Raw genomic sequence first — 14162 nt, 5'->3', positions numbered from 1 at the left:
TTGAAGTTTCATTAACAAGTGCATATTGTCATAGCTGGCCAGCAGGGGGCAGTATTGAACAGGTGTTAGGACAACCGGCACAGAAAGCTGTCACAGGCTTTGCGTTATTAAACATTTCACGCGCTCTCTGACGTTTTTGTGTAACGACTCGGTGTTAGACTCATTGTTTACATATTCTATGTCTTATATGATCAAATAATCTATCTAATCTATAATCTCTATAAGTATCACTAATTTGAATATTAGCAGAAGACCGATGATAAAACACAGCCTCTGTGGAAAGTTATTTTAAATAAAAGATCGCAGAAGAAGCTTTATTTTTATTCTTTTAATTGAATACTTTTTATTTACTGGACGTGTTTGCAGTATTCCTTTTTCTTTGTCCTTAAACATAGCTGATAGTTTTACACTTTAACCTTAGTTACAGTGCAGTTAAGAGTCGAGTGCTTTAATTGAATTTCATTAGGAAGGCTGTCCCGAGCTTTACTTTAATAATTACATGGCTCCATACTGCATTCTGCAGTTTCCACCCATAGCCCAGAGACATGAGGGGCAAATGAACTGGATGTTGACAACTGCCACTCCCATCTGGTAAATGCTGTAAACAGTGGAGCACCATAACATTATGCATTGAAAATGCTATTGAAATGTTGGCATCCTATAAATACTGATGAACTGTAAGGTACATTTATCTTATGTGACTCGTTGTACTACATTTAAGGTGACGAGAAGGATATAAGTCAGCTCAGTGAACGACTGTTAAATAACCTTGTTTCAAATAGTTCTGCTTTCCTTTTAACCTTTAACCTTTTCTAAAGCAAGTTTGTTTATTTTGTTTTTTAAAAATATCATTATCACTTCAAATGTTCTTGTTTCTTTGCACTGAAGCTACACAGGTGACATAAATGTGATTGGTTATTATTTGAAGTCAAACGTTATAAAACACACTTACTGGCCACTTCATTAGTTACACCTTCCTATTGCCTTCAGAAGTACCTTAATTCTTTGTGGCATAAATTCAGCAAGTTGCTGACAACATACCTCAGAGATTTAGGTTCATGTTTACGTGGCAGTATCCCACACTTGCTGCGGAGTTGTCGCCCGAACACCTATAATTCAAATCTCCCGTCCCACCACATCCCAGATGTACTAGATTGAGATGGTGACTGAAGGTCATTTGAATACAGAAAAGGAATTGCCACGTACAAGAAACCAAACATTTTTTTTTGTTTTTGATTTGGTTTGTTATCTCGCTAGAAGCAGCCATCAGAAGATGTGGTCATCTGTGGTCTGTGGTCAAAAAGAGACAGACATGGTCAGCAACAATACTGAAGTAGGCTGTGGTGTTTAAACAATGCGCAGTTGGTACTAATGGGTCAAAAGTGTGCCAAGAAAATATCCCACACACAATTACACCACCAACAACCTGAACTATTTATACAATGTGGGATATGTCAGAGCTTTTAAGTTGTTTACACCAAACCGTCTGAATGTTGTAGCAGAAATCAAAGCTCATCAGAGCAGGTAATTTTTTCCCAGTCATCTATTGTCCAATTTGACCCGTGTGAACTGTGGCCTCAGTCTCTTCTTTGTAGCTGGCAGGAAGGGAACCCAGTGTGGTCTTCTGCTGCTGTAGCCGGTTTGTGCTGTTTTGCATTCAGAGATGCTCTTCTGTATATATTGGTTGTAACGAGTGGTTACTCGAGTTACAGTCACTGTGCCCTGACCTCTGTCATCAACAAGACATTTTTAATCAGACAACATGTTGTGCAGAAAAATCCAAGAAGATCAACAGTGTGAAGTACTCAGATCCTGGCACCACTAGACATGGCACGTTCAAAGTCACTTAAATCACAACTCATCCCTATTCTGATCCTTGGTTTGAACTTTGTCTTGACCATGTCTATTTACCCAAACACCTCGAGTTGCTGCCATAGCTGATAATATAAGATGGGTTGGCTGTCCAGATATCTTAATTAACGACCAGTTGAACCGGTGTACCCAATGAAGTGGCCGGTGATCGTATACACAGTTTGTATTTGAATGAAGATTTGTTTCCTTTTTCACGAGGAGCACGTGAAAGTAGCACCAGTGACGCAACGCATGGGCGTGTTGTCATGGCTGTGTGCAGCAAAAGCTTTCAGTATTGTAAATACTTATTTGCCTTGAAGCAAGCCATGTCAGCGTTGATAGCAGGCAGCAATATGGAATTTTATTTCACTGCAAAATAAATTCGTGGAAAAGACCCGGTGAGTAGCTACACCTATAAAATAAGCTGCCTCTTTTTTAATATACCAGTACAGGTTGGGCAAACATGAATTAGCTAGCTAGCATTAACGTTTGAGAAGCTAGTAATACGCAGAATCCAGCCATCCCTAAAAAAGCGACGCTGATTTCTGGTCACTGTTATACCGAGGGAAAAAAGGTCTGTGTGTGTGTCACGGCAGAGTTTTGACTAAATAAGAACACATATGTGAGTCTGTCCAGCTGCCTTTAAGATGAAAGGCTTCCGTTAATTTTCCTGTTATAATCACAGCATCTTTATACTGTGGTGAAGCTGCTTGAACTTCAGTTGTCAATTCAAAAAAGCCACACTTAAGCTAGAGCGAATAGTTTTGGACTGCCTTTAAAGTGTAACAATCTGTATAACATTTGCTGTAATTAAGCCGGCAAATTGTGAGAGGTGTTTAGTGTCACGCCTTCATCACATGAGAGGTCAGGGAGTCGATAACAAGGAGGCTTACTTTCAGTTTGTTGGGTGTCATGGTTGTTTTACTGTATCCATCAGCATTGGTCAAACTTTATATTCACTGTCACCTGACTCAAAATGCCGAAAAAGACAGAACTGTGGGAGCATAAGAATAAAAAATTATTAGAATGAACGATGGGCACTGTTAGAGAAATTATTTTGTCATTGATGTTGCAGTGTCTGGCTATCCTGACAGGTGCTAAGACTGTGGCACTGTTTTTTTTTTTTTTTTTTTAACACCTGTCATCTTTCTGGTCATTTGTTAGTGATGAATCAGAGCTCAGTTGCAGCTGCCTCACACTGGAGCAGCAACTGGTCATATAACTGGTCAGCCACACCTACTCGGCAACATAGTTTCAGCCCTCTGCTGTGTCTCTGTCTCTTATTGGTTCCACAAATCTACATTACAGTAATAACCTGAAGCGCCTGCTCACTTTCCTACATCACGGTTGTGGCTAGTGTTTTAGAGAAACAGTTCACTTGACTGCGTTTGAGAACAAATGGGGAAAATATTATGTGGAAATACCCAAGGTAAGGTATTATGCTCTTTGATTTAACTTTTGGAAGAAGCTTGAAACTTTCTTCAACACATGGCCTGTTTAAAATAGCAATTATTTAGAATTAATGATTTCAGTGGCCCTGTTATGGTTTGTGTTTCCATCATTGTTGGCTGGAATGATACATTCTGTAAATGATGGAAAATATGGTGACCTTTTGAGTGTTTCCACATCTCTTGTCATTTCTTGTCTTTTTAAGTAGATTTTTCTAACTAAGCTAAAAAAGGGGATTTTTGGCTGACAAGCATGCATAATATTGCATAGCGGAGCTTGATGTTAGCCGTCACGAGTGCAGTAATGGGTTTAACAAAGTGTAGCAATCCACAGGTCAAAAACAGTCTAATTTTGCTGATGTTTTAGAGTGCAGCATTTGTGCCAGAAAATTGAATTTTTCTTGAGATGGAACAGCGCCTCAGGTGAAGAAAACTGCAGCCCAGAACTTCGCTAACCATTACCCAGTGGATGTGCTGTTTGGAACTGTGGTGTGTGAACATTGTGGTTGAAATTCGACATTACCCGTTGTGTGCTGCATGTGAGAATGGACGAATTTGGACAATGACCTGACCTAGTTCTCCCAGCAATATCTGGAAGGATGTTACCCTCCCAGGTCTGGTTGTGGCTTCCTGAATCCTCACAAGGTAGCACGTGGTAATACCTCCCTCACTCGGTCTTCTAAATCTTCTTTTGGCTCTCCCTTTGGGAACAGCTTTCCGTCATTTCCAAAACCACAGCTGCCAGGATCAGCTGGTCCAAGTAAAGGCGCTCCAGTGTTTCTTTTTTTTTAACTCAATTTTTATTATAATTTACAACATTGTCAATGTTCACAAGTAGGACAGTTACAGGAACCGCAATGCAGAAATGTAGATTAAAATAAGAACTGCAATTAGGAAGCACAAAACAAAACTGGAAAGCAAAACAAAACCCAAGCAAGCAAACAAACAGACAACAACAAAAAGAAAAAGAAAAGAAAAGAAAAACAAAAACTTTATGTAATAGTAAATAACATGTGACAAATCTAGCCATAAATGAACAAAACGAAACAGACCTATGCTAAATTATTGAAACAGTAAAGCATGTATGGGTCGCCAACGCTCAGTAAACAATTCTCTCTGAATCCGCAGAGCATATGTTATTTCCTCCATCTGGTAAATTTCTCTTACTTTATCAATCCACATATTATATGAAGGTGGGTCAAGATTCAGCCATTTAATAGTAATACACTTTAGTGCTGCTGTAAGCAAGATTCTTAAGAGATACTTTTTATTGTTTCCCGCAAAACCATTTGGTAATACTCGTTCCAGTGTTTCTGAATCTTTTTTACAGCTAGTGATGGTGAAATGGAGCATGAGGTTGAGGTTGAAGGTTTGAACTGTCACTATTTCTGTTATCCTGAGCTAAATGTGTACTTGTATTTGCTAATGCAAATTGCCAAAATGACTGTTTTTTTGTGGAGTAGCTGGGCTGAGTGTGAGCCAAGATAAAGAGCTCCAACTTGTGGAAGGAGTTGCTTCTCCATTGTGTCCTGTGTTACCATTTTAAGTGATTTCCGTGTCTGGATCAGGATTGCCCCTACTGCCTTGCATTTGAGTTTTTTGGGCACATCAAATTTGGGGAAACCCTGGGTTGGACAAAGAACACACTGCTGCTATTAGATCTCATCTGGTCTTGGACCACCTCTGGGTGTTTGTGGTCTGTGTGTTGTGGTAGCTTTCCTGCTGCCATTGTGATCTGTCAAGAAATTGATTGATGAGTGACACTAAAAAGTGAAGTGTGGCTATATTTGCATTTAAGGGTGTAAGGGGAAACTTGATCAGATTTGGTTGTGGTGTCCAGAAACACAGAGAGCATTGCTGCGAAAGGCTTTGTTTTTTTAACCCACTCTTGTAATTACACATGATTCTTCTGCTGCCAGATTCATTGCATGTCTGCAAGCTCCATTTAGCTTTTGCACACCATAACATGTTGCATAGTTAAGTCATCTGACCAAAATATTATTATTTCAAACCTGGAATTTGTTTGTTTTTACACTTGTAAAGGGGTTGCAACTGGAGAAACGGGTTAAAATCAGATACAGCCTCCTCTGTATTTATGCCACTTGTTGGGCTCATTGCAGTTTCTACAGTTTTCTAAAGACTAATTTGTAGCTTTGTGAATTACTCCTGGGGGGTGGGGGTCACTGAATATAACCTAGTATCAGACTTGGCTGATGTGCTGGAGCTTTAAATGATTACAGTGAATGAATGTTTTCACTCTGTGGAAAAACAAACATTCATAATTTTTCATCATCACACTAAGTTTCCATACCGTTTCATCTGTAGTATGTTTGCATTCATGGCACGCATTTGGACTGAGCAGTGAGGATGCCTTGGTCTCATACTCCAGGCCTGAGTACCCAGGACATAAATAGAAGTGAGCGTTTGATTCTTTGCAGTGCTAAATATGTTTGCTGTTCCCTGTTGTCTTTTGTAATAAAATCAAGGTTCTAAATAAAGCCAGTGTACCTGCTGGGACAGTTGGTTGATCAGACATGTCTTGCAGCTATATTAAAACATCTTTTTTCACAGCCTGAGGCTTTTATTTCAGCAGTCCTCCCAGTCTGGTGACATCTGATGACATGTTTGTGTGTGTTTGCGTCTGCTGGAAGAGGAACTGGGTGACTGAATGCTTCCTTTTATATATATGTCTATTACACAGACAGCAGGAGCTTTGTTTACAAGAGTAGTGTGATAAACTTTATTATATGGCTGGGTCTCAAGTACTTCCTAAGCTTGCACTTGTCTTTTCGCATCTTGGCATTACCATCTGTACATTCATGTGTGTGCTAGCATGGACAGAGTGTCATTGGCTCACTTTTGGATCCATATTGGTGATGTCTCCTACAGCTGTAGCCACATTGGAAGATAATTGTTCAAAGCTAGGAAAGCATTGGGAATCTCTTTCTCTCTCTTACTCTCTCTCTCCCACACACACACACACACACACAAATGCCCGTCTCTTCTCAGTGTGAGCTTGGAGGAATCTCTGGACTGGTGTTGCTCTCTGACTAGCAGTGGTTGCACAAACCTGTTTGCGACCGAAAAAAAAAAACAAGGATTGTGGCAGATGCCCATTCATCAGAAACCATTACCAGCCCCACCCCTTTCCATTTCCCTGAGCAATCTCCCAACACAAAACACAATATCCAGACCCTCCCCCTGAAGCATATGCCCCTCCCCCCTGCTCTGTGTCCTTTGCTTGTCTGCTTATTGGCAGTAGAGCGAATGTTGTCCCCACGGGCTATGAAAGAGAGGGCTGTGCATCCTTATGCAGAGCTTGATGCGCATGTGTTTTTGCATTTTTTTTTTGTTTCTGTAAACACAGCGTGTCAGCTTCACATGCGTGCTGCCGATGCTCACGTCCCTCAGTGATGGAGTATAGCATCAGAGGAAGCCTTTACAGAGCAAAGCCCATTGGCCTGTTTTTTATGTGAGACCACGGGAACGTCAAGCTGAATGCAGCGCTCGTCAGGCAGCCGCTTTTCCTGGCCTTCCTCCTCCCTCTCACCTCCTCCTCCTCCACGGCGGTAATCCTTGCTGACACAACGCACAAAGGACTAAATGCTGGCTGCATCCTCCAGCAGCAAGGCACTCTCCTCTTCCTTCAGCTCTGATCCTGTACAGCCTGTTTGTCTGTACACTACAGAAGGATGCTGGTTCTGTAAGTCTGCTTGCAAGTGCATATGATATCTCTTGAAAGACATCCTGGCTGTCCTACTCCTCCGCCCCCCAGTATACCCTCCTCCTCCTTGGCCGGTTCATTCAGGGAGTGCATCAGAACGAGGCTTCAGTGCTGAAGAGGCGTTTTATATTTTCCTTGCTGGAAGCTGGTGGGACCACTGGTAGCTTATTTTTCATTCTCTGATGTGTTTATGTAGCAGGATGTAGGAGCTGCTTCCTCTCCTTCCTGTTTTTGTCGGTCTCTGTGTTCACCCTGCTGCACATCACTATACCAACAGGTAAACCAGCTAAATGGGGTATGCAATATGTAGCAAGTGATGCAGCTTCAGTCATGTCCATTTAAGCAATGCTACCTGCCTTTTGTGTAAAATATTGAAATCCATTCTGTCATTCTGTTCACATTTCAAGCCCCAGCAATATATGGTAGACATATTTCCTGATTTCATAGTTTAGCTCCCAGACAGAGAAACTGTTCATGTGCAACATACATGCAGCCAGCATGTGTCCACAGCCATGCTACTACAATTGTGCCACATGTCTTTGCAATCTGTAGTAAAGCTAGCAGTCGTGCTGAGGCAGACATCTGGCCGCTTGGCTGCTGCTATCTCTGTTTGATTATAACCAATCTGTCACATAAATGGCTAAACATGTTTGTCCTGGCCTGCAGGCACTGCATCACGCTAATGTACGTGTTGTCAAAGTAATGCAAGTGCTTTTGGATTTTAGTGTGTCGATTCACAAATGCCAGTTGTTTAATCACTGGTCTCCCCATCTCACAGGCATTTGCGTTTATTAGAAGTAGCTGTCACAACACTGCGTGCTTGGTGAAGCGAACTAAACTCGATCAAATAAATGGACACTGGCCTAGATAAGACTTAAAAGTTCATATGTTTCAGGTGAGGTTAGTACAGCCTGGATATTTTAATATACAAATACCTAAAGTACAGAATCAATGCTGAGTCACATTGATTCTGTACTTTAGGTCTGTCGTCAATTGCGCTGATTATGTGTAGGTTTTTTCTTTACCTCACTCAGCCAGTATGTTTTTCTTTCTTTGTGTAACAGCTGGGTGACAATCACAATGCGAAAAATGTTTGTCCTGACCTGCAGATGCAATGATTTTGCAATAATCTCAGTATGAGGTGTCAACGTTGAGTAAGTAATTTTAATTTTAGTTACAGGGAAGCCAATCACAGTTCTTCAACAGTATTAGTATAGGCAATGACTACAGAGCTGTAGGGAGTGCTGTCAAAAATGTCGAATAAGTAGACTCTTTTAGAGAGGATGATTGTGATGTGGAGAATACTGCATCGATTTTTAGCTTTTAAGACAAGAATGGAGCGAGCCAGGTATAGCCAGTGGGTAAGACTTAATGTGTCCCCCCCCCTCCCCCCATTTCTTTGTCTCCTGTTTTTGTAGGTGTCATTAATACAAAATCGAATTATCATATGCAAGTAGTCACATGTGACACACTATTGACTTTTAAAATGATGTATTTAAGGTCTATGCCGGCCCTGATTGGACTTGCACTTGTGTGAGTTCAGCTCGTTGTATGAAAGATCACCCTTGGCAAACACATGAACTGATCAAAGCTTTCGTGTACCTCTGATGTGACAGTGCTCATTATAGCACAAAGTAATGTGTTTATCTAAAAAAAACAGTCCTCTTGTGGGATTTGCACTGTTTGTTTTTTAAGTTATTTCTTTACTGAATCAGTATGTTTTTCACCCCAGATAAGGCGTCAGGCGCATGTAGTTCTTGAGCAACATCTGTCATCTGTCCCAAAAAAAAGAGGGAGAGAGAGAGAAACTGCATGTTCCAAAACAAAGATCAAAGTTCACAGCAAACCAAATACTGAGACTGTGCTAGAAAGGGTTCACTCCCTGGGTAGTGGGGTGACTGGAGCTTTCACATGGTCTTGCTAGTAGATCCTGGATAAAAGTAGTTGAAGCTTGAGGTGTCACAGAAAACTGGAATCCTACAGCTGCTGACATGTTCAAAAGTGGACTAAAGATCATGGGAAGTGAGTATGACTATCATTATCGTGTGGTATAATATGATTAGTACAGTGCTGTCATAGAGTTTTTTGATGTCTTTTTTAAAAATTTCTAGGGTTGAAGTTTTCTTATCTGAAAACGTCTGTGAGAGTCAAGCTGTAGCCATTAAGCTTTCTAAGTATGCTTTTGAACAAAGAGTTTAGTGTGAATTTGTTTTAAGAGGTGCATGGTCATCATATTTTGGAATTGTGGAACTGAAGATCTTCACAGATGAGCCACAATATTAAAATCGCCTGCCTAATAATATAATATAGTGGGCTCCACTTGTGCAGGGCGATGAGGGGATGGATACAGGACCTTAGGTAACGTCCTGTGTGTCTGCCACAAGGAGAATAATGATGGGTGAAGACCGGTAACTAAAAACATTTAGTTACCTAAAATTAAAATAAAAACTACACCTTTGAAAAAAATTACAGCTGAAATGATTAAATGTATAAAAATATAGAGGAAATACTTACTTTTAGTATCTGTTTGTTGAGGCATATGCCCTCTGTAAAACTAAACATTTTCAAACAATAATGGATCCTGTTCATTTTGGGCTGGGGTCTTTTGTGGGTTGGGCTTGTTCTTGTGGATGCTCAGTCAGTCTGGATCAACACCTTGTGCTCTTTGTAGTGTTTTGCACTCTGCTGCAGATCTGTTTTTGCTGTGTAGCAAGGATCGTTGTCCTTCTGAGGAAGCCCGCAGTGGTCAGAAAATGCTGTTAGAAGAAAATGAGCAATATTATATCACATATCTGTAGCGAGGCTGTGAGATTGGTGTCTCTGTTAAGTCTATATGACCTGCTCTCATTTGATTATGTCAAGTAAGCTAGGGCAAGCAGAAACCTGAAACGGTGAACTGAGAGTTCTCTTTTAATCTCGACACCTAAGCTGGAGAAATCTTTTTGTACAGGTATTATTTACTCACGGTCCTTATTGATTTTCCCGCAACTCCTCGGGCCTCCAGATGTTTCTGACGTAAACTAGTTCCAGCAGGCTTTTACTCGCTTCTGATATTAAAGCTGATATTAAACTCTTGTGTATAGATTACACTTTGGTAAGCATTTTGGTCCGGTGACAGTGATGAAAGGAATATCAGTACAGGCAAACGGGCTCTTGTTATTAGAAATGAAATCGAGGATATAAGCCAATTTGAACATGTGTCTCTGGGCGCGCAGCCAAACTGGGCCTTTGCAGCTTTGCACAGTAGCACGTATCTGATGGTGCTGGCTCTGCCAATAATAATACTCCTGACTCATTTTCCATTTTGAAGCTGCTCAGTGAGTAGAGGGCAGGACTGGGTCTTTCTGATGGTTGGATAAAGAAGTGTAAATATGTAGTATCTGCTTCATCGATGTCTTCAGATAGCTTATCAGGCTGTGGGCCTACATCTCTGAAGATTATGTAACAGTCTTTGTTTAAGTTAAAGTGGGGACATGTGTTTACCATTAATACTGATTCTGAAGTGCTTCTCTAATCATGGACTATTTTTCAGTGCGATTTATGATCATCTATTTATGATTTCTCCTATTTAATTTTTTATGCTGTATTGCATTTAACTTTATTTCAGTGAACAATAAGTTAAAAAAATGGTACAAATACAGAAGAACTGACTAGTATTTCCTATTTTTAGCAGAAGAAATATCACCCGTGAGTAATATATACATCTTTCTTCTTTGCAACTTCTGTATTTATTGTATGAGATAAAGAAATCAATTAAGGGTGCTATTAGCATTGAGTTATTTTTTACAAACAACATATATGCACAAATAAATTAGACATAGTGTTGCTGTTTGCTTTGTGATCAGCTGCTACACATAATAATTCAATGAGGACTTTTTTCTTTGTTTTTTTTTTTTGTTACATTTTTTTTTAAATGTGTGTGTTTGTTTTTGCTGTGTGTAATTTTGGCATGTCTGCCTGTTGTTTGTGTGACGGACCTTACTCTCCCAGATTGGCCCTCAGCAGCGTGTATGACGGAAGCTAGGCCATCTGTTGTTGCAGGCAGAGATCTGTAATCCAGGCCGTCTTAGCCCTCTGTCGCAGATTGGCAGTGACATTTCAGCAACACAGGTAGCCTTGTCATGACTGCCTTCACCCCCGCCTCTCATAGAGAGACGTACAAGGAATGCGCGCTGGAGAGCCGACCTCTGGAATAAAAGAGCTCATGCTGCGCCTGCACCTGTTCGCTCTAATTAGATATTCGCTTGCAGTTGTCGAAATGTGGTGATACTCCAGAGTTTGACATCTGGAAACTATGATTCAGAATATCTCATATCGTTATTGGTTGTAATGCTTTGTAAAACTCGTAGACTGTGGCTACAATCTTTTATGTGTTCTCAAACCTAGACCACCATTGAGAAGCGTATCGTTCTGTCCTACATTATGCATAAAGTCATGCCATGACCTCACTCCTTTTTTTTGCTGTTATCATAAACTACACTACAGGCGCTGATTAGGTTTGAAAGAACTGTCTGTCTGGTATTTATTTAAATGTATTTGTGGGTGCTCTTTAAAAAATATGTCGATAAATGTAAACACAGTATTGGTACTGTGCAACTACTAATTGCTGTTGTCTGTATGTCCCTGAGCAGAATTTTGGCTGTTTGAGCACTAATGAAGTAGTAAAGACTGACAGTAAATTTCATCATTAAGTCTGTTGGCACAGTCTTGTATTTGCCTTGCAACATTACATATGAGATGTAGTAATACATGAAAACATAGAGTAAATTCTAAAGTTGAAGTTGCATGAAGCTGTTAATAGCAGAGCATGCTGAATTGTTTTTACATCCGTACCGCTTTGCTGTCAAGCATAAAGTGGTAGTCACCGTTTTCTGAAATGTTTCCATGAGGTAAAAGTGTGCTCTTCACTTGAGGGCTGGTGATTCGTTTTCAACAGGATTCACTCTCATTTTCAGGATTCTTAAACAGCAGCTCTGTTGCCTAAGATGTTGGGATTCTGTGATCTTTTTTTTTCCGCAGTTGGTGTGTTGAGAAGAAGGCTGGCAGCTACCGTCTGCCAACATAAAAGAAAAAAAAATACTTTGGGATTAAAGAATATGGCGATATTTTATTAATTATGTTTGCCAAGGACAGCTTTTAGCTGTGTGTTCACCGTTTGTGCACACTGTGCATATCTTCATGAAGCTTTTCCACAGGCAAAAACACCACCTTCCTCAGCACTAAATTGTGAAACTGGAAATGACCTAGTTGCGTAGGTAAAGCGATCCAGTGAATCCACTATGTTTTAGTCTATTTCTCAGTACTGCACTATTTAATAATGATAAGATATCAGTAGTCACGCTGGGTTCTCTGGAACACTGAGGGGGCTGTGGAGTGGGTGGTATTGGAGAGTGGGGGGGGTATGTGTGGATAGCAAAACAGTTTTAAATGTAGGTGATGATAGGTTGGTATTTTTTTATTATTATTATTATTTATTTTTTTTACTGTATCTGTCAAAGAGCTTCTAACACTGAAGGCTAAGACAGCTGACTGCTTTTTCTTTACTCAGCTTCACTGCAGATTTAACTGTGGTATAAATATACTGACCTCCAGGGTTTCAGTTTGACTCTGAATAAGTTAGGATTGTGTTGTCATCCAGCACTTTTCTTACTTGCATCCATGTGCAGAATGCTGGGAAGCTTCATGAAGGCTGTCCACTGCCCCTCACAGCTCCTCTCTGTGCACGCTGAAATATTAGATAACTGGGATGTTGTTTCAGTGCACAAAAGAGGCTAAGCTGTCACGTTGGACAGAAAATGGAGTATAAGCAGCCTGCTTTTCCTCCTTTTATCCCCTACATCCCATATGTTTTATGTTTAAGCAGTCACCACCTAAATGACATTGTAATCTCAATAAGCGTGCAAGTGTAATCTCAGCTTCTTACAAACATCTGTCCGCCCTTTTATATAAAGGTTTTTGTTTATCTTTTAATAAACACTATGGCTGTATTATTAGGCTCAATATTAAAAGACATGTTGGGTGTAAACATGAACAGATAATGGAGGGTATTTGGAAAGTTTAAGGATATTTTTCACACAAATATGCACAGACTTGTGGATTTAAAGATCATTTATTTATTTATTTTTTCTCTGTTTGAGCTGTTCATAGAAAAAGCTTAAATCTCATCATCTGCTTAATTTAAAATAATAGTTTCTTTGAACAGGGAAGTTATGGACTACCCACATCATCATTGTTGTCAGATATAGTGCCTGATATGCCACAGATAAGCTGTTATTGCGTTGTTTATTGTTCTGACTTGCAGTTTAACCAGTCACTACTAGTGACTGCTGTTACTAGTGTCTCTGTTTATGTCAGTAACTGTAGGGGTATAAAATAATGACTGATTTAGGGTCTACCACCATTATTGGTAAGTCCAGGGCTGTTGTCTCACTGGTATTCCTTGAAATCCAAAGCAATCAAGTTACAATGCCTGCATTGTCTAAGTAAATTTTCTTCCTCTCCATTACAGCAAGACAAGAGGCCTCTTTGGTAGTGCTGTATGTGGAGGCAGGCCTTGTATGTGTGTGTGTGTGTGTGTGTGTGTGTGTGTTTGTGTGAGTAAGCCTGGCTTTACAGTGAATAATGGCGACCAAAAGAATGTGTACTTCCAAAGAACTGAAGATATGACATCTTCTTTATTGAAATGCATGTTGTAGGAAAGGACCTGGTAATTACTTGAGACACACTATATTTAAATAGCATTGCTTTAATAAACAAGGAATACTTTAAATTGTGATGGAGATGTAATGATGTGGTGTATAAAAGAGTAGATCTGATGTGCCCACATGTGATTAATGGATGTAATTAGATGTGTGCTGATGATCATGGTCTCCAGAAGTTTCTTTCTGTGCTGCTGACTCAAGCTTTCCCTTACTGTAAATGCCACTTCCTTTTACTTGTAGTTGTAGTCTCCAACACCCAGCAGCATCAGTTTAAACCACTGGTGCACTCAGTCAGCTGTGTGAAATGTTTTCTCCTTCAGACAAAATTTAATCTTTTTGGTCTCTCTTGAAAAAAGAACCTAAATTAATTTATTCGCTTACGGCAAAAAGAGTTTGTTTCTTTTTAATTAAGGAGATTTAGGCAGATTACTCCCTACT

At 40.0% G+C, this 14162-nt stretch overlaps 1 protein-coding gene across 6 annotated transcripts in view; it reads left to right on the top strand.

Annotated features, from left to right (window-relative positions):
• Nucleotides 1-2153: 2153 nt before the first annotated feature.
• mib2 (MIB E3 ubiquitin protein ligase 2) overlaps nt 2154-14162 on the top strand; it is a 38056-nt gene continuing 26047 nt past the window's right edge. Inside the window, exon 1 of one of the 6 annotated variants that reach the window (XM_087834371.1) lies at nt 2154-2249. Coding sequence is in view for 3 of the 6 variants with exons in the window: in XM_006785342.3 (XP_006785405.2) it covers nt 6903-7002 (100 nt within the window). In the remaining 3 variants the exon portion in view is untranslated. Of the gene's footprint in view, nt 2250-3200; nt 3281-6574; nt 7003-7043; nt 7184-7210; nt 7301-8915; nt 9046-14162 lie in introns of those variants that run through there. The other 5 variants (XM_035905732.2, XM_006785342.3, XM_087834370.1 and 2 more) reach the window with 5 other exon arrangements.

Source organism: Neolamprologus brichardi, chromosome 20, assembly GCF_056152115.1.
Source record: "Neolamprologus brichardi isolate AB-2024 chromosome 20, ASM5615211v1, whole genome shotgun sequence".
Classification (NCBI taxonomy): Eukaryota; Metazoa; Chordata; class Actinopteri; order Cichliformes; family Cichlidae; genus Neolamprologus; species Neolamprologus brichardi.
The sequence above is the reverse complement of the archived record's forward strand: the minus strand, read 5'-3'. Positions and strand labels throughout refer to the sequence as shown.